This window comes from Gymnoscopelus braueri (assembly GCF_963280865.1).
Source record: "Gymnoscopelus braueri genome assembly, chromosome: 10".
NCBI lineage: Eukaryota > Metazoa > Chordata > Actinopteri > Myctophiformes > Myctophidae > Gymnoscopelus > Gymnoscopelus braueri.
Window position 1 is genome coordinate 24,229,577 of NC_137611.1, and position 21,564 is coordinate 24,251,140.

Genomic DNA, 21,564 nt, shown 5'->3' on the forward strand with positions numbered 1-21,564 from the left:
GTGTGTTTGTTTAGAATTTCTGCTTAGCTGACAGACAGCTGTGGCGTGAGGCCCTCCGGGCAGGCCAATGTAAACAGCAGTGGGTTTGTGGACAGCAATAAAGAATACAGTGCTATACCACTACACAATATTACATATTATACTATACAACTCTGTAATACTATACACGAGGACAACCGGTTCTTGTGTCTCTCGACTGGCTTGTATTTGTTTAAAGCATCTGTCAACATTAAACTGAATGTGGTCGATATGATTTGGCTGCAGCCAGGTTTAGGAATGCGGCTTTGGTTAAAAGTCAATAGTTTTGCTGAGGCACCTTTAACCTTGATTTCACAACATTTAAAACCAAACATTGAGAATGCTCTAAAGTCACGACTCTGACCGGAAGCTGGAATACCACTTTAACTAAAACGTAAACTTTGAGCACTCTTTGACCCATTATTGAGATCTGAATTATTTAGCCATGCCTAACTTTTACTTAATGGTACACCATCAGGATCACATGCCTTCCTCCAGTGACTCATCCAAATGACAAGGACCGTGGACATTTCTACGTTTGATGGACTGGAGGGCGATTAGACTGACAGTTACAACACATCCCCAATGTGCTTAAAATAGCCCATTGTTTGTCTCATGTGAAAGGTTATATTCACATTAGGTAATTGCCTTGCGTGGAGAATGGTTGTAATTTCATTTAATATAATATCCTCTTCCTCAAAGACAATTTGCTGAGCCATTAGGCTGTAGTAACGAGATAAAGACCAGTGTGAAAAATTATTTCTATCACTCCCGTCCCCTTGCAGTCTGATCTGTGCACAGCAACACACACATTTAAACAGCACAACATCCATTTGGACATCTCCAATCAGACTGTCACTCAGTCAACAGTCTGGACATTTTGTCTATTTAATGCACAAGCGATCTGGGAACCCATTCGGTTAAAAAACATCTGTCTTGAGAGATTAAGTTGCATTTGACACTAATGCTGAGAATTGTTGTCCACCCCATACATAATGTCTTGTTGATGTAAGTCAACAAGACCGTTTTGAGGGGGCAAAATCCAGCCAAATGCGGAACTGTTTATCTATTTTATCAAAATGTTATCTGTAAAAATAACACTAATTAGGCTAACTAAAATATATCTAACAGATAGACATATCATCTTTTTATAACGCTCACGATGGGCTCAAGCTTTAGATGAAACAATGTGATTGTTTCAGGTTTTTTTTGTTGTTGTGATTCTTAGATTTCTTAAGCGGGCTACACGATACACTTTGTTGTCCAGATTACCACAGTCTACAGGTGATGATAAAACACTTGGCCAAGATTGGGCCAGTGATTCTATATTCTAGGATGCTAATGATCTAATTATAAACACAGCACACAACTGTACTTCTGTAATCATGCACTATTTGACAAAATGAGTATATATATCAACAACAGCAGTGGTTTGTTACATTAATCCATCCAATCCGGGAAAGCATCTGTGTCATTTTAGATGTCTTTGGCTATTCACAAATAGCAGATATATACAAGCTCATAGAGTGGCACTGAGTGCCACGCTACGAGCTTGTAGATCTGCTTTTGAAAAATCGTGAAAATGTGTGCAAATCTTTGAATATAGGCCTATATTTTTAAAGCGAAAATTTTTAACTCAAATCTTTGCTTCTGGGGGGTCCCTGGAACTAAATATTTGGAGATTGGGGTCCCGGGGGCCAAATACATATCATTCACATGAAAATGTTTTGAGAACCACTGATATTATAGACATTTTTTTTTTTTTTTTAAACTGTCATGATTTAGATTTTTTTTTTTTTTTTTAATCGGCCTCAGGTCTTAATGGATTAAGAGTTGCTCTAGTCTTAAACAGTCATTCAGCATGGAAACGTACACCTGAGAAGAAGATGCTTTCACTCCGAAATGCATCAATCCTCCCCGCTGATGACGTCAGAAGGATCCGATGGTTTCTCCCACCGCCTCGGACTGTGTTGAGCACAATCCAGAGAGAGAGAGAGAGGAGGAGCTGTCTGTCAAAGTTAAGAGTTTCCAGGAACGAAAAAAAGTCCATTTACTTTGCGAAAACTCAACGTTTTAAGTTTTGAATACAGCGGAATATATCGTTCTTTGTCAGTAATGGAATGACACTTTTTCACTAAAGTTGGCGATCAGAAACGAACGGCTTTTGAAAACATAATGGCAACAGTGTTTCCACTCTGGATCACTCTCACCTCTCTGCTGCTCTCCCTGGGCTCGTGTGTTCTGCCGGAAAAGAAAGGTAAGAAGGGACTTTTAACGTGGCTTTTGCTGTTGTAGTAGTAGCAGCCTAGTAGTAGACGTTTGGTTTGTTTATCTGATACAGCGATTCTCAAACTTTTTTAATTTCAAGGACTTCCCTGCAAAGGGTCCATTTGGAACCCCTTAAATCAGTCCCTGGACCCCACTTTGTGAACCGGGGCGGCTTTAGTGAGCCCGCCTAGGGAACCAGCTGGCCCTGGTTGCCCCAGGTTCGATTCCAGGCTATCCCAGCATATGTGCCGATGATATGAAATTTGTCCCTGAGCAAGACTCTTAACCCCAATTGCTCACAGGTTCTCATTGGAAACAAGACCGCAAGGACTTTCATGAACGACCTGTTAAAAGGAATTATCCTTAACCATTGATCTAATATGTGAATCCACAAATTAAACGATCAAGTCGAACAGAAACTTGAGGCAGCAGTGGGAAAAAAAGTTCTCAGAGCTGGTTTTGTGGGAATGATCTGGCATTGACTGCAAAGTAGATGAAGCAATGACGTTATATACCGTGGACTTTATATAATGATAATTATAATAATAGTAATAATGATAACATATATAGACTATGTCGTTCGGGGCCGTAAAAGTTGAATTGGCAACATCATGAATCTGCTTAAAATGGCTTACAAGTTTTAGGAACAAAACGCACATTTTGGCACCAGAATGATGCTGAGCTGCTGTGAGAGACGGCGGGCTTGTGGATTTTGCAATTTACTGGCACATGTAATGTTATGTTTGCGCTTCCCGTCCTGAGTGTGTGTGCGTGTGTGCGTGTGTGTGTGTGTGTGTGTGTGTGTGTGTGTGTGTGTGTGTGTGTGTGTGTGCGTGTGCGTGTGTGTGTGTGTGTGTGTGTGTGTTTTTAAAGGAGTAGAAATTAAATTAAAGTTTTGGTACATCCTCCCACCTTGACATGCGCGCACGCGCGCACACGCACGCACGCATGCACTCTCACACCCTCACACTCTCTCACACACACACACACACACACACACACACACACACACACACACACACACACACACACACACACACACACACACGCACACACACACACACACACACACACACACACGCACACACTTTAGATTTCATCAACACACTTTGCTAACTTCTCTATGGACTTTGGACCTCACATGTTTATATTTTCTGTTCTCATATGTTTGCACTTCCAGACTGGACAACACATTACATTTGTCTGACAAACGCAGTTCAGGGCACCTGATGGCAGTTTGCATCTGTCTGTGTCTGTGATGAGTCTTGAACGTGTCACAGTATCAGACATGCCTTTAAGACCTGTCTCAAACATGGATCAAGGCAAACCAGAACAGTTTTCTGCTTTTCTACTTGTGTATTTGCAGTGGTGTAAAGTATTTAAGTACATGTACTCAAGTACTGTACTTAACTACAATTTTGAGGTATTTTTTACTTTCTTCAGTATTTACACATTTCTATACTTTTACTTCTACTTCTACCCCACTACATCTCAGAGGAAAATATTGTACTTTTACTCCACTACAATTATATGAAAACTTTAGTTACTAGTTACTTTTTAGATTTTGATTATTATTACAAAACACACTAACCTCTTCAGCCGTATATATATATTTCGGCCATTTCAAAAGATTTTCTTGAGGAGTTATGGGTCTGTAACTTTGAGAGTGAACAAATAGAACCAAATGCCTCCTTTTTCAGTGCCCTTGATGTAAAGGTCATTGAAGTAGGGATACTGTTGTTATAAAAAGACCCAAGTGGCACTGTTTTGACTGGTAATTCAATGGCTTTAAATTCTTTTAAAACCAAACGTTTGACTTTCCAAAAACTGCAGACAGAGTTTCAGAAGATGTAAAATATCAGCCATGAAAGAACTCTAAACTGTGTCAGTGTACAAGTATTGACTTTACTACTACTTCATCCTTCTATTGATAACATTTTGTACTATTTCTATTAACCGAGTGTTCCCCACCTATTCCCTTTACAATACTGTTTGTTATTAGTCTCCTCAGCTGGCCTGAATCAACTATGTTAAACAGGAACTGTTACATAGCTTAAAATGATTCATACAAGTTAGAATCGGTGATGCAGTAGCACAAGATTGATATTTCAAAAGCTTTGTGATTCAGCTCTCAGGAAGGACAGGTGCGCAATATAAATGCCACAGGTTAATTTATGTTTCATCTTACGGCAGGGTCCCACCGCACGCGCCACATCCGCAGTGATGATGTGAGCTTGTAGATCGGTTATTATCTGCACGCAATGTACAAAGGATGAAGGATACAATCAGGCTTAACAGGAGGGACACGTGCCAGCAGAGAAAGTGGCACAGCATGCCCTCTGACCTTACCTTCCTCTTTGCATCAGTTAGCCTATCACCACCCACACTCATACTTCTTCTCCTCCCATAAACACATAAAAGGGTCTATGAGTTGTAAGCATTGGTCCCCGAGTGCTGCTACACGGTTAACAAGTGCAAGTTCCCTCTGTTCCCCCCACATCCAGCCGGTGTTCAGAGAATCATAACAAATCAGATGTGTTTGTGAGCCAAAAAGACAGATTTTCTAAATATTTCAGGGCCGCTAAACAAACCAGACAGCACACTTTTTGCCCAGCAGTAAATGCAGTCAACTCAAGGTCTATATAAGGATTCTAAAGATTTTCTTTGTGTCGCTTAAAGTAGGACAGATCACATATCTGCAACTAGCGTTGGTTATTATGCTGTGCAGAGTGTTTTGGTATGATTATTTGTAATTATTTTCAGCAAGTCAATGTTCCCTTTTATAAAGCGCTGGGAGAAGTCTGAGTCCTGCCATAAAGTTGGAGGGGTTTTCGATGTTGTTGTTGTTTTGCCACAGGCCGAGGCAGATGTTTCTGCACGGTACACAGTGTTTTCCCTAATGCACTGTCTCCAAGAAACCCAAGCTGTTTTTAACATAGAGTGAAATTGCAAAATGTGCTTGGCCTGTGGCATTATCCATTGTTTGGCCAAAGTGAAAGCAACATGGAAATAAATCGTTGGATGTGTTTTCCACTCTAATAATGAGGCTCAGGAGTTATGCATAGATTGATCAAAGTTATTTAGTAGAGAAAGACAAGCTCACCAATACGATGTTTATGAGGTTATTCTATGCAGTTCAGATTACTCAATAGCCTTTACTGAAAATGAAAATTCTGGATATGGCTATTACACAGAAATGAAAAAAAAACAAAAAACAGCCTTGTACCCATGCTGTCCCCAACATTAATTTTGTCACTATAGTGTCTGTAATTAATAATTACAGACACTATAGTGACAAAATGAGGCTAACCTGCTCCTGTAGTTTTATTTCAGAGCGAGCTGAATTGCATTCACTGGATGTTGTTATCCTGTATGGGGAAGACATTAAGAGCGTGGGCTCCATCCTGGAGATGAATTTGATAATGCACTTAGCAGTAAACCCCCCCCCACCCCACCCCACCCCGAGGAAGCCGACCCCCATCAGCATTGGTCTCCCAGACAGTAACAGCTTGGCAGTTGGTGATGAGGGGCCATGGGAGTCAGGTAGAACCTGCTGAGTAACAGAATCATCCTACACGTTGGCATTCTTAGTGGTTAACTGTCATCAACTGTGGATGTGGAGGGGTTATTAATAAGGCTGACAATTTACTCCCACAGCCACCCGGAAGTAATACATGTGCTAATTTACCGGCTCGGATGTGAAATCAACATCATGTCCACTGGATCCGTGTTTCTATGACAATTGGATTGCAATGCACCCCGGGGACGTGGGTTGAGACATTTTTTTAAAGACCTCTCTGATGTTGCTTAAAAAAATGAATCTATCTTTCCAGTGTCTCGGCTGTCCCTTTGCCAAGTTGTCAGAGCGCAGATATGAGCCGGAACAGCCAGAGGGCCCCTCTCCGTGGGCTAGGAGATAACCTGTGACAGATCAAACTAATCACAGGGACATGTCAGCAGCTAAATCCTTAATCTCTCGCACCAGACTCCCTGCGTCGTGTGGGCACAGGATAACCCGCTTATATCAATATACTTTTTCTGAGTTAATGGGTTATTCTAGTTCATGGCAAAGTGAGATGGCAAGATAATATAACGGTGAGGTCCATAATGTTTCTGCATTCTCGCACACCTGCAAAGCTTGGAAGGGGGTCTATATAGGTCTCGGCCATAGAATGCATTCTCTGCATTTTGTTGGAATCCGACTAGCAGACCTGATGCATCAATCATCTACGTTTTTCCATCACGCTCCGAAAGCCCTTTCTTTTCTTTTCATTAAAATCCCATTCTGGTATTCGGCAATGATCCTCTGTAACCCAAGAATCTCTAGTCTGGTTTTGAGGGTCCAGTGGGGTGCTGCTGCCTCGTGCTGGCGTATTCTACCTACCCTAATGACCTTCACAGACTTCCATCTGCTGGAGCCATTGTTGGGGGATATGGGAACAGCCCCCACCCCGTCCCACAACCCTGAGCTTTGATAAACTACACAGCCTCTGAGTGGCAGTGATTTCAGTTGGCGAGTTAGAGGATCCCTGTTTCACAGAGGGACAATGGTGCCTCTGTAGAAAGCAGGTACAGTATCTGGACGTAGCCTACTGATACCTTTGTGGAGCCATGGGATCTGTGGCCCAAAGCAGACGCACCCTTGGCTAGACAAGTATGTCATCAAGATAGACCACAGGCACTAAGCAGTTATTGTTATTCCACCTAATTCTCACCATAAAGACAAACCAACAGCATACATGTACTGTAGTGTACCAACAGTTCATCCATTGTTTATTACTACGGCAAGTCATATAGTCACACAAGTCATATAGTCACACATTGTTTGATTTGAGCTACTAGCTAGTCTATCATTGCCATCAGAAACAAAATGTATAGGACGGTCAAATACCTTTTAACCCATTCAATCCGGGAATGCATCTCTGGCATTTTAGATTTCTTTAGCCAAAATAGCAGATATACAAGCTCATACGAGCTTGTAGATCTGCTTTTTTTGTAAAATTGTGAAAATGTGTGCAAATCTTTGAACATCTATTTTTTAAAGCAAGCATTTGTACAATATTTTGTTCTGTGGACCTCCAGAAGCAAAGATTTGAGTTACAAATGTTCGCTTTAAAAAATATGTATTCAAAGGTTTGCACAAATCTTTATGATTTTTCAAAAATAGCAGATCTACAAGCTCATAGCGCGTCACAAAGTGAAACGATATGAGCTTGTATATCTTCTATTTTTGTAGAAGTAGGGTTGGGACATCGAGGAACCGAAATCGGTTCCATCACATTTGGAACCGTTTCCGGAAATGGTTTATCACACTGTCAGAGCTGGTATGTGGAGTTCATGTCTGCTATACAATTACAATACCAGTGGGTAAAAATACAGTAAGTCGAGAGGCACTCACTTCTTTTCTGTGTAAAACCAGGAAATGCCATCTCATGCATATGCATGTAAAAAATATATTTTTCAGCTAATCTTGTTATACCAACATTGTTCTTGTGAAAGCTGTTTTGTTCTTATTTGTAAAGATTCTAAAGATCGCTATGTTCGTTTGGAGACAAGCCTCCTGTAAACTGTCACTGCCTTTTGTTGGCTAAATAGTTAATTTATAAACTGCTTCACAAGAACAATGTTGGTGTGAGATATTCACCGAAAGAAAATCTTTTTTTACACGCATATCGACTATACACTGCCATGAGGCCTTATCCCTACAAGGAAATACAAGTGAAAGTCATTAAAATAATGTAAAACCTATTTACATTATTGTTGATTTATGCATGTATACATCTTTTTTTCAGTGAATGACATAATTACACCAACATGCTTCTTATCAAGCAAACATGCTTCTTGTCAAACAACCCCAGACAGTCACTCCCACACAGCACTAGTCAAAACACCCATCAGTAGCCAGTGGCAGATCAACATGGTGGGAGCATATTGAAAGTGGATACACAACTCGTCAGCTCCTCGTACACATGTGACATCCTGTGGCTGTGTGCAATGATTAAAAGATTAAAAATCAAACATTAGAATATTGAATTCATGCTTGAAAAGCAACCTCTTAAATGAGCATCCAAGGGTTCGACATTAAGGTTTTTTTCCAACTTGCCCTACAGGGCAAATACCAATCAAATCTACTTGCCCCATCTAAGTTGAAACGTGCACTGCCACCGGGCTCAGATAGGGCTGATGATACCGTACCAAGATTTGGAGTCCTCAGAGATATCACAGGCTGACCACATGCAGTCCGAGAGCCACGGCGTTCCCATGTGGATCCCAAGATCCACATGATTCTGTTTTTTACTTGGCCTGGGCCCTCAGGCAGTCCATAATGTCAAAACTTGCGTGTGTGTGTGTGTGTGGGGGGGGGGGGGCCTAAAGGTTAGAGCAGCGTGCTTGTGGCTGAAAGGTTCCCTCCTGTTCAATTCCACAGAGCAGCAGAAAAAGAATCGACCAATGCTCACCCCTCCCTCAACACTGTTAAAGTGCCCTTGAGCTAGGCACTGACCCTCCAACTACTCCACACACACACACACACACACACACACACAAAAACACACACACACACACACACACACACACACACACACACACACACACACACACACACACACACACACACACACACACACACACACACACACACACATACACACACAGAGAATATTGCAGTTTTCTTAACCAGATACTCTGTGATTTGTATACATCTGGTGAGAACGCTACATGGAATAATTGACCTCTCTGACCATGGTTACTCATTGAACTGATTTCAGTCCTTTGTTTGTACATGGTAACAAAGTCATCCACTGCTTTTATAGCCTTTCCATGATCCTGTGGCTGCGTAGAGTCTGCAGTGGAAAGAGACCAAGGAATTCAGGCTGGAAAAAAAGCCCCCCTGCTATCTTCCCCTCTCATCAGGTGTAGTGTCGTGTTAAAAGGGAAAAGAGCCCACTGCTCAATGGAGTTATGGGCTCACCCTCAATCTATAAACTCACAACGTGTCGCATCGCAACACGTGGTGAGCTTGTAGATCGGCTATCTTGGATGAGTTTTGAAATGTTTTGACTGTAATGACATGCCCGAAATAGGGAGGACATCAGGATGAAAGGGGTTAATGAGTCCTATTCTTTATTGTAAATACAATATGACCCTGTCTTCAGAATGTACTTTTTATTGCAAATTTGATATTTTGTGATGTGAGGTTATTGTGTTTATAGTCTATGTTGATGGGTACCCTCAATTATCTGAAGGCAGCAGCACATGTTTATCCGTGTGAACATCAATACTATTGGCGATGGTGCTACAATTGATGCCAGTGATGTGTTTTGGTGAATGATACAGTGATACTCATTTTGAATGTTTCTGACACTGATAGCCTCTAGGTGTGCATGTATGTGCATAGCACAGCTGAGACATTCACATGAGTCAAGTATCATTTGCATCATCATTAACAAGTTCAAACTTTATTATGCCGTGAACAACCTTTGTGTGTTGTAAGCACATGTGCTTACAACACATACTGTATGGCTTCATGGCATCTATTGCAACCAAGCTGAATGATAATATATTTTGCGACATGAACTCTAAGGTTAGCTGGAAGTCAGTCAAAGTATGGCCCCTATTGTAGGCTGTATGTTGTGAAAGTTGCAGAAAGTTGCAGCCAATGTATGCTTTTGTTTTGACACATAATATTTATTAAAACATTGTGTGTAATATTAATAGTCTTTTTGCGTCCTGTCAGGGTGAAATCACTGAAAGCATTTATACAGTGAATGCTCATTGGCCAAGATGGAAAGTGGGCTATGAATGTGTGTTTCCATCCTGGATCAGATTCAGAAACCTCAGTAAAGCTGAGACCGATGGTGTGCTGTGCACTGTGTAGGAATGTCTTCTTAATTCACCAGAAGATTGTTTGTGTATTTGTATTCACTGAATTATATTTTGATGTCAAAATGCAAATGTGATGTTGGCCAATGAAAGGGTCAATACACAGATCAAAGAAAGAAACAAAGTCAAGGTGACATCTTTGACTTGAGTGTCCTTCCTTCATCACTTCTTCATCACCTTTTAAAACGCAGCCATTTGCTCCACTGTGCCGTCAGCATATACGCTCCATATTGTAGAGTTTCTCTCAATTACACTACACTAAAGACCTAGGTGTGGTGTCTTCTGCAATAACCGTACCCTCAGGTCTTTCTGAGCAGCACTGTTGGAATAATACTTAAGCCAAAGACGAATCTCCCGTGGGGAAGAGAACAATAGCTTCACAAACAAACCTCTATTCCAGAATCTTCCAGGAGAAAATACTGGCTGAAGGGTGGTGGCTGATTTCAGGATCTTACTTCCCTAATAACATTTAGCCTCTTCCTGTGTGGTCCAGGAAGCCTAAATTGTAAATTGTCCATTGGCCTTATAAACTAAGTGGTGCATTTAAGGTTTGACTGACTGTTAGTGGTGAGCTATTGGCCTTTATGGCTCTCTACAGTTCATTTATCCATGTTTAATATAGATTAATTTCCCTACCATTATTTGGGTGGAGATTCTGGATCATGTTTAATTTCCACTTTGGAGGAGAAGATTAATGTTTCACATCCTGATTAAAATGCAATCTGTCCTCAAATCAGGTCATATTTCATATCTTACTGCTGATGCATCCCTCCCTATACCTGTAACCTGTAGTGTTATGTAGGTTCATGCTGGAACTTGTAAGCTACAGGAAATCCTTTACAAGACATTTTCCAAAAAACTGTTTGAATGTTTGATTTGAATTTACTTTGCAATGATGCTCATTCTACCAGCACGCTGAATGAACATGAAAGCATCATGGCATGCTTGAAAAACACTGACTCTTCCTCAGTTTATTCAATTCAACATTAGGAGTTGTACACCATTCCAGGTATTCCTGATCAGGCCTGCCCACCTGTTTTCATCACCTACCTACAGTAACAGTACTGTACCTCCTGTGCTACTGTGTTTTCTCAATACCTTTATGGAGGCATTACATGCTCCATTGCAATGGGTGTGGTGGCGCATCAATCAAGGTCTATACTAACTCTCGTTGTTCTGTTGTAATGTTACACCGTTGCGAATATAAACAACCAGCTATGTAGAAACAGAAGTGTTAGGGATTAAGTGAGGGCTGCCATTAACTTCCCTATACAGAGGGCTTTGTGGAGAAAAGCTAACAGCTCCAGCAGTTCTGTAACTTTATAACTTGTAGTCAGGGGCAGTATAACTGCAACGCAAACTACTTGCATGCCAACATCAAGCAAACTGTTAAAAATTCAACCTTTCAATTCGGTGTTGTTTTTTTATGTGTTGGATGGGGAAATTAACTGCAGACTTCTACATGAAAGGCAGAGACAAACAAAACCACTTGTCAAATGATAGCTGTAATGGCCCTAGGTTGCTTTTAGACAGGACTCCCTGTCACATCTTTTTTGAGTAACATTAACAAGCTTGAGAGCCAAGAGTAAAGCTTGGATCCACACTCATGCTTGTGTTGTGGTAGTCTGGCTACTGAATATAAAATAAGAATAACAGAAAATGAAGGGAGATTGAGAACATGCACACCATTTATTGATGTTTTCATTTCAACAAGCTACATGGTCGTAGGACTTTGTAGAAATTACCCCCCCACCCCCTCCAACAAAAAAAAACCTAAACAGAGGCAGACAAAATACAAATCGGTGAGCATTCAGAACTCCATACCCCAACTTGAATGTATAGCCACTTCTCCATGGAAACCCAAAGTGTTTGGACAAAGGGTTCTTTATTCAGGGCTTTGTTGACTGCTTGACAGAGGCTTATCTGTCTTCCCTGACCTTAATGTGCAGCGTAGACACGACTTTAGTGACTTTGTTGTACGGCCCTATGTCAACACTGGAGTGAAAGGCAAATGTGATGGAGGGTGGTAACAAAGAATTCTGTGTGGTATTTTGACTTATGTTTTACTTATGCATCTGATCCTACAAGAAATAGATCAGATTTGACCAAAGTCCTCCAGAAATAACAACAAAAAACATTGCTGAAAATCTTTCTTAAGAGTCTTACAAGATAATTAATTTGATATTCGCGCAAAGGTTTGTCTTCATAACCAGCAAGACCTGAATTAAAAGAAAGGAGAAAAAAATCTATAAAAGCATAGAAGTATATGTTGCTATGGAGGAAATAACAAGCATTCCTCCTTGTGACAAACGCCAGTTTGAATCACAGCTGAAATGATACGGTAGCTGGTAGTACATCATGATGGGAGAGTTATTGGAAGAGAAGAAGATGTCTTTGTTTTGGTCCTTTCTCTTTACAAGCTTACATCACCTCATGAAGGTAATCCATAATCCTGAACCATAATCAGTGTAAAAAATGCTTGATCCCTGTCGTTTGGATGGCAACGTTGCATATTAATATTGTGTTGACATTTTCAGTTTACGGATGAGTGAGCTGATCAGTGATTTGTTAACCTCCCCAAGCACTGAGACATAATGCGATATATAAACACAGTAAGCACTCTGTTGCACCTTTGCTAATTGCCTGGCACATTTCAACAACACCGATGCTTTGCAGCACTCTAAATTAATTTCCTGGTGGGACCTTGAGCAGAGCAACTTTTATTACTGCATGTTGTCGTAATTGGATCCAGAGGCCTGTAAAAACAAGGAATCCCACATGCATCACTGGCAACATTTTAACTTCCACAAAAGAAGGTGGGCTTGATCGTTCAATTGCACGACTGCCCACGCAATCATGAGAGTCCAGGCACAAAATGCAGGATATTCCCATGCAGTGAGCAGACTTCACTGTCAAGCAAGGCAGTAAAATAGTCCATAGCCAATACACTTGCTCTGTGCATACTGCATACATCCAAACTGATTGCTGAAATGTACAACTAGGTGTAGAATAGAACTACTCTAGATTGGATAGTTGAACTAATGCCAGGAAATAAGGATTTAGGATTAGGACCTAGCTAGGCTATATCCACTGTATCAACAACCTCTTCTTGAGCTGATTATAGAGATTTTTAATATGAATGCTTGTATTTAGGTATTATCAAGGTATTATCTCAATAATCATGCCCAGAATATTTTCCAAAGATTAAAGGAGAATTCCGGACAAATTAAGTGTTATCTTTGATGTCTCGTTACTCACCTACCGATGTGAAAAGTAGCGTTATTTTTTTTCATATATTCCCCTGTCGTCATTTTTTAAACACCCTCCGTTGTTATAATGGGAGCGTGAGGGTTAGTGAAATTCGTCTATTATAACCGACGCAAAGTTGTTTTTTTCACTACTAGTATTCATAGTAGAGTCTCATGATAGTCAAACATGCGTTGAAACTATCTGCGAGGCTGCCGTCAATGGCGAACGATTTAACACTGGTTGCTTGTTTCTTCCAGAACCTGGCAACTCGTGTTGCCAGATTCTGGAAACAAGCAACCAGTGTTAAATCGTTCGCCATTAACGGCAGGCTCGCAGGAATTTTCAGCGCATGTTTGACTATCATGAGACTCTACAATGAATCGTAGTAGAGAAAAAAATAACATTGCGTCGGTTATAATAGACGAACTTCACTAACCCTCACGCTCCCATTATAACAACGGAGGGTGTTTAAAAAATGACGACAGGGGAATATATGAAAAAAAATAACGCTACTTTTCACATCGGTAGGTGAGTAACGAGACATCAAAGATAACACTTAATTTGTCCGGAATTCTCCTTTAAGAATGCCCAAGCTTAATTGGATTTTAAGGCCAAAGGACATGTAAGCAGACCGCCACATTTGATTGCTTCCCAACAGTCAAGCATGAAGTATTTGAAGTATGCATGGTGGCCATCTCAAGAAAACAAAGGATTATGGCCTTTTTGTTGTCGTTCTGTCAGGCAGGGTGTTGGATGTTTTATATGCACTACAAGTATGTCTATGTACAAGAAATAATATGATTTGAATTTTGAAGATTTAAGGGCCATCCACCACACCGATTTTTCAGTGGTGTAATGTAACTAAGTACATGTACTCAAGTATTTTTTACTTTCTCCAGTATTTACAATCTTCAATACTTTTACTTCTACCCCACTAACATATCTGTAAATATTGTACTTTTACTCCACTACAATTATATGAAAACTTTAGTTACTAGTTACTTTGTAGGTTTTCATTATTATTACAAAACATACTAACCACTTCAGCCGTATATATATTTCGGCAAGCATCTGCAAGCATGTGAGCTTGCAGATCGGCTATTTTCAAAAGATTTCGAAAATGGGACATGAGTACTTTTACTTTTGGTACTTAAAGCATACTTTGATGCTGATACTTTTGTACTTCTACTTGTAACAGAGTATATCTACATTGCAATATTGATACTTTTACTGAAGTAAAACATGTGCGTACTTCTTTTTAAAACAATATCTTTATAGTTAGTTACAGTTATAAGGCTTGGTGTGGACGGTCCATAAGTCTGTTGTTACACATTTTTGGCACTTATCAGTTATCTGAAAAAAGGCAATTGAAAGTCAAACACATCCAACATTTCTAGCAGGAAACATCATTACATCTGTGGAGTGACTTAGCCAAACCACAGATGCGTCCAACACAGCGGTGCCATGAGGCCGCACTGAAGCCATTCAGGATCACATCATATACAGTATATGCATCTGTTGATGGACTCATAAAACACGAACAAAAAAGGGTTTGGCTCCAAAAAGTTATTTTTGGCTAAGATAACCACATAGTTTAATTTGGAATCTATGGTATAATTGAGTGCGAGAGGAAGGAACTACGCCACATTGTCTTGTGGGGTTACTTTAGTTTGCATTTGGATGTTGAACAATTATTGTGTTGGAGGGGTTTCAGACCCTGTTTTTGACACTAATTGTCCACTCCCTCATGTAGCCATGAGTGTAAGTGTCTGTACTAACAGTGCATGTTTCACACATACTGACTCTTTGCCAGGGCTCTTGTGTTCGACCCTGTAGCTGATAGGGGAGAAAGGGGCCTGGGCTGCCAAGCCTGATGCCTTTGATGACTGATACAAGACAGCCAGAAACCCCTGTCTTTCCCTGTAGTGAGGGGGCGGTCTTAAAACAACCCTCCCACCACAGTCAGCATCAGTTTAAACAACAAGCCAAAGCATTGTTTTGTTACAATGTGTGATGTCCCTTCTTTTTTTCGGTCAGGATGAGGATAACGCCCCTCATGCTATTGCTAACAATAGATGCAATATGAGCTGCGGTTTGAGTATTTGAAGAAAAACAAGCTCCATTTTTTTTTCTCTCTTCTTGTCAGGCCATGTTGTTCACACAATTATGCCGGAGACGGGATTGTTTTGAAAATATTCTGAAGATTATAGCCAAGCGCTAGTTACTCTTTGGGGCTCAAGTGCTTGGCACCCCATTGCATTTCAGGCATTTCAGTTTGATGTGTCATCAGGCAAGTCATAACTAAATTCTTCTGAGCTTCTCTGTGCAAATGAGATTGGTCACACTATTGGCAAATACAAGACTAAATGTAACCAAATCCCCTTTCACAGCATTGTTAATTCCGAGGAGCTCGTCAGTTGTAGAAAGCGAATTCCCTGTACTCCCTCGGTCCAGACCCTCTTCCAGGCGAGATGAGGTGGAACCTACTCATCATGGCTGTGGGGCCCCAGTGATGTTAAACCAGAGGGGTTCGGATGGTGACTAAGGACTGAGTAACAGAATGAAGTTTACTAACTAAAAACCCCAGGCCTTTGCAGAATATTCCCTTTATGGGGCCTGTCTCTTGGTAAAGAGTCTAAAAAAGCATAGGATATGACTAAGGCTGTTCCAGAGTTGCTGGCAGAGGACACCACGGTTTAGACAGTCGACCCACATCGAAACGAGCCTGTCAGCAATCAATCTAAAATAAGAGCACTTAAAGGCTTTGTCAAGGAGACTCTCTATCGCTTGTGTTTAAATGGCGAGAGGGTTCCAGTGACCGCGTTATCTCGGCTGTGTGTTGATGCGCTCCGACCTGGGCCAGATCTGGGAATGCTTAAACCAACAGGGGAATCCCAAATCACAGCTGCATTCTCCTACTGGAATGATGTGTGAAATATGTGGGTTTCTCTGCCTGTGGTTGTGTTTTTTCTCTCTCTCCTTCTCTTTCTCACTCTCTCTCTGTCTCTGTCTCTTTCTCTCTCTGTCTCTTTCTCTTTCTCTCTCTGTCAATGTCACTCTCTCTCTTTCTCTCTCTCTCTCTCTCTCTCTCTCTCTCTCTCTCTCTCTCCCTCTCTCTCTCTCTCTCTCTCTCTCTCTCTCTCTCTCTCTCTCTCTCTCTCTCTCTCTCTCTCTCTCTCTGTCACTCTGTCTCTGTTTCTGTCTCTCTCTCTCTCTCTCACTCTCTCTCTCTCCTCCTCCCTCAATTCTTCTTTTCCACGCATGGCTCTAAGGCCTTTGGTGAAGAAGGGGGGAAAAAGCCAGAGGAGTGAGTTAGCAGCAGTGTGTTTCGCCGCCCACTCCCTCCCTCTCCAGTCTTCCTCTTCTGCTTCCTGTGGGATTGAAGAGGAGTATGGCTTTAGCAGGGAAACGAGATGAGAAGAGGAGGGGGTGGTTCTTGGGTTGGACGGGGTTACAATAGGGAGAATGTCTGGATTTAAAGGAGGAAGTGGGGTGTTGGAGCATTTCGGGAGGATGGTGGGTGCATTATTGGAAAGTAAATGGGGTTGTGTGTGTGTGTGTGTGTGTGTGTGTGTGTGTGTGTGTGTGTGTGTGTGTGTGTGTGTGTGTGTGTGTGTGTGTGTGTGTGTGTGTGTGTGTGTGTGTGTGTGTGTGTGTGTGTGTGTGTGTGTGTGTGTGTGTGCAGAGGTTGTGTGTGTGAGTTTTGGACAACAAGAGGGGGATTGTATTTTGGCTTTTGGATCACTGATGGACTTTCCAACAGGACATGCAAGAGAATTATCCAGCTAATGATATATATATTGCTTCAAAGACATCATTTAGGGCCTGTTGAATTTTGGTTGTAGCTGGCGAGTAATAGGGGCGCAGCTGTGTTTAATCAAGTACAATGAATCATTTTGGTGCCCCATAATTGATACTAATTTTGGCTCCTCCAAAGCATCCAACTATCATCTCGGGTGCTTTTCTCTTCCTGAATATACTTCTTAGGAAACGAATGCATCCTTGAACTGAATCTATATACAGTATGTTAGCTGCTAACAGGAGTAACTCAGACGATAACCTGCATATGGATGGACTCGTCAGTGACTACATGAATAGATGTTTTCCCAAGCACAACACCATCTAGAGTAAGCCTATTTAAATACTGAATCTAACAATACATCTTATATCGTCAAACAACTGCTGAGTTCAGGAGGAATTATCTGGGATCACTGTTCAGTTATAATAACTGCGAATTAAGAATTAAACTATTTGAAATTCAGCACTCTTATTCGAAGAGACATCATAAATACTCGACCTCTGTATATGGTTATACATGTGTATGTACAGCATAGCCCTTGGTGTCACGGTTATTAATGCAACTTGGAAGAAACGCTGAACATTGGGTGAGTGAGGGCACATATTCTTGTGTGTTTGTACGGAACATACAAGCTCGGCCTTCCCCACACTGGGGCTGAAGGTAAACATTATGATGGACCCTGCTTCAGGTATCTGGAGTGTCTCACTGACTGAGAGAGAGAGAGAGAGAGAGAGAGAGAGAGAGAGAGAGAGAGAGAGAGAGAGAGAGAGAGAGAGAGAGCACTCATCAGGAGGAGAGTGTAAACATGAGCCTTTTTGGTCTTTATTTGGTCACTTTCCTAAGCTTTTAGCAGGTCAAGCCAGAGGGTATGTCTCTGCAGTTTGACACCACAGCTTGAGGCAAGAAGTAGCTTCCTTCAACATCTGGGATAGCTAAACTCTCTCTCTCTCTCTCTCTCTCTCTCTCTCTCTCTCTCTCTCTCTCTCTCTCTCTCTCTCTCTCTCTCTGCTATAGTTAGATGTACAGCATTCTCCTGGCTCCCTTCCCTGGAGACAACAAACTACTAGCATCTGGGTTAGCATCGCTGCATGCGTAGCCGTCTGTGACTGACCCCATGCAAAGACCAACTTCCTGAGATGTCAGAGGGGCTTGTGTTGTTACATTCGCTCGGGTAGAAAAGGGGGGGGGTATCCTTTACCCTTTGCTCACACTTTTTTTCTTTTTAGAGGCCCCAAGATGTTTTCTCTGAGGTATTGATGCATCTCCCACGCAAAGGAAGATCGCCTCTTCCTTTGGACCAAACGTACAAAAGAGCAGGATACCAGCTCTTTGTAACTCCAAAGCATGTGTTCATGCACAAAGATGCTCTGTTGCGTTGCCGAACACACGTTTCCTTGCGTGCATGCAGCATATTGGCTGCAATATTATACCAAGGCTTTGGCCTTGTAAAATGATCCTTTAAGGAGATGTGATCCCACGCCTCAGGCTATCGGGGAGCACAGCAGGATAAAGTAGGTGCACAGTGAGAACCCAGGAAGTGCTTTTATTCACTGATAGTAGACTATGGAGATTTATGCAGCTCTGAAATCTCAGCCTCTGGAAACTTGAAGCAAATGCTCCCCCAAGGAGCCTAAATGTTGTGCTGATGCCAACTAAAGCACAACTGCTACAAACATATTTTCCCCCTCTTCTCATCTAGGTTCTGTTTCAATAAACATGCAGTGAAAATGGATCTGAAATTGCCATTATGATTATTTAAGCAGACCTAACGACTCATTTATGGGAAATCATGTTACTACTGTACTAGTACAGTGAATTGTTACTGAAAGTACACTCTTAAGATTGAGTTATACAAGATGTTTCACTGTGTTGACTTAAAAACAGAGAAATAAACAAAGGTATCAATTAGCATAGTTACGTCCCTTTAATTATGTATAGGGTTTCCAATAATGTGATTTGCAGTCTCTTGGAACAGTAATTGAATTTCATTGGTAGTCAAAGGGAGGAAGAGAATGTACTTGAGCCATTTCCAACCCAAAGAAAATCATTACAAGGGTTTAGCTATAAAGTGTAATTCCTCAGCCCTAGCATAGTAGGGTCTGTATTACTGAACAATCTGTAGTGTCTTGCATAATACGAACACAAAACAAAACAAAACAAACAGAAGAGCCTTTCAAGTCCCCTACGAAGTATCTCGGAATGATAAAGTGATGGTCACCGCACTTACTGTAGAGTGTTTGGGACATTTTATGGTTTGTAGCTACAGTAGCTGATAACAAAATATAAAGCTCATTCAGATGTAAGAGTTCAGGCAAAGTTTACACCAGTTCACTGACAATCCAATGGGAGCAGAGCCTCAGTGTGCACTGGGTATGAATTAGCAGATTAAAATCATACAATTCCCTTTGTAAACCAGAAATAAATGCATCTTACTATACATTCTAGGTGATGGATGCTTGGAGTTGGATAATGAGCTAATTATCTCACATAAAGGGCTTAGGTAGTTTTCTTTGTCAGTCGCACATATCTTATAGCCTCGAGAAATGAAAATTTACCCACACGCCCAAGACTTCCAACGCTAGTCTGTAAGTAAACATCAAAAGGGCGATATGTTACCGCACATTGCAATGAGCTTAGATGACTAATGACCAGGTTTATCGAGTCTTTGCTGTTTCCAGGGAATGTTCTGTACAGGTTAGCCTCTCCAAATGGGTGTCACTCACACGCACGCACGCACATCCGCGCACACACACACACACACACACACACACACACACACACACACACACACACACACACACACACACACACCGCACACGCACGCACGCACGCACGCACGCACACACACACACACCGCACACACACGCACACACACACGCACACGCACACACACACACACACACACACACACACAAGCAGATACATGCCAGGTACCTCCCTTGCTCCTGGACGTCCGATGTGACGACAGTGCAGCTGCAGGAAGTGAAGCAATCAGTAATGACACCCTGTCACAATATCGATTACATCATCATAAGACACCCCTGTGTCTTTAGGTAGAGCCACATGCAGCTCACTTTTGGGGAGGATGAGTCAAAATTGAACCAGATGCTATGGAAAAAAGTAAAAACCCATTCCCACGGTTGAAGTGTGGGCATTTGTTCCATTATGCAAAAGAGGGTAAAAATACCTTTTACTTACTGGTTCTTTCTTGGTTTTTAATACAATCTCAATAAAGATTACAATACAATCGCCATTTATAACTAACACAAAGTCAAAGATACATAATAGCATTTTTCCTGATGTAGCTCATATTGTCTCACTAGAGACATTTGTGTTTGAAACATGAATATGGTATTCATTAAGCCACGATTCTCTCCATCATAAGTACAGTACAATGCTGGCTGCGTTTGCGCTGTTGACACAGCGCAACCGCGTTGAGCCGGGCGTGCGGCGAAGAGATTTTTCTTTCTGCTGCATTTGAGATCCTGAGCAGGAAGTGGCTTTATGGCAGTGTAGAATCAGGTCATTCGGAACACCACCTGCAGTGGTCATAAAAGGGCTGATGAAATCAAAAGGTAGATACAGGAGAGTGTTTACAATGACTATACAAGGCTTTTCTTGAGCAATGAAGTGTTTTCCTGTGCCACACAAGAAGCCAGGCGCCACATACTCAAGGATATTATACCTCCGATCTTTAATTTGCGTTTATGCTGTACTGTTGCTAACCTGTAAGTCTGTCATAAATGCTTATCATAAACTCTTGAGTGAAAAGGGTTGGCTGAAATGAGTAGGTCTACTGTATATAGTATAACCTACATGTAGTTAATTAACTATGAAATGTATTCCTATTGTTCACTGTATTAAAGTCAGAGATATGTTCTCCAGGTGTATTTTGGTATTACCACTTAAGCCTGATTTAAATAAAAATCTACAAGCTCACAGCATGTTGCAGTAAAAAATATATAATAAGAACGAGAAAAAAAAGCAAAATTCGACATATTATAAATATCTGTGCCTGTTTTGTGATGACAACCATTTTGTTTGTGTTACATTTTCTCGGTCCGTAGTAACAATTAGAGCGCTAATTACATCTTACATGCCTGCTCTAATTAAAACGGTCAGTCTGCTGTCCTAGTCTGCCTGTGCTGCTGGGCTGCAGGGTTCATGTCAGGGTGCTCCCTCGGGGGCGAGCTAATGAGGACGAAGAATAGGAAGGGAGGGAGTGAGGAAGGGAGACAGCTGTTAGGGCCTAATTCTCACCGATTTTATGCCACTGGTTTATGTGAACCCCAAAACAACAAATTAGTAAACCTCACTGTGGGAAAAAGAAAAATTAACCACTTAAGCCC

General features: G+C 41.4%; 1 protein-coding gene across 1 annotated transcript in view; it reads left to right on the forward strand.

The window, feature by feature from the left end:
* Positions 1-2,014: 2,014 nt before the first annotated feature.
* egfra (epidermal growth factor receptor a (erythroblastic leukemia viral (v-erb-b) oncogene homolog, avian)) overlaps positions 2,015-21,564 on the forward strand; it is a 46,596-nt gene continuing 27,046 nt past the window's right edge. The window contains exon 1 of the mRNA XM_080439374.1: positions 2,015-2,275. Coding sequence (XP_080295500.1) covers positions 2,194-2,275 — 82 coding nt within the window. The 5' untranslated portion in view covers positions 2,015-2,193. The remainder of the gene's footprint in view (positions 2,276-21,564) is intronic.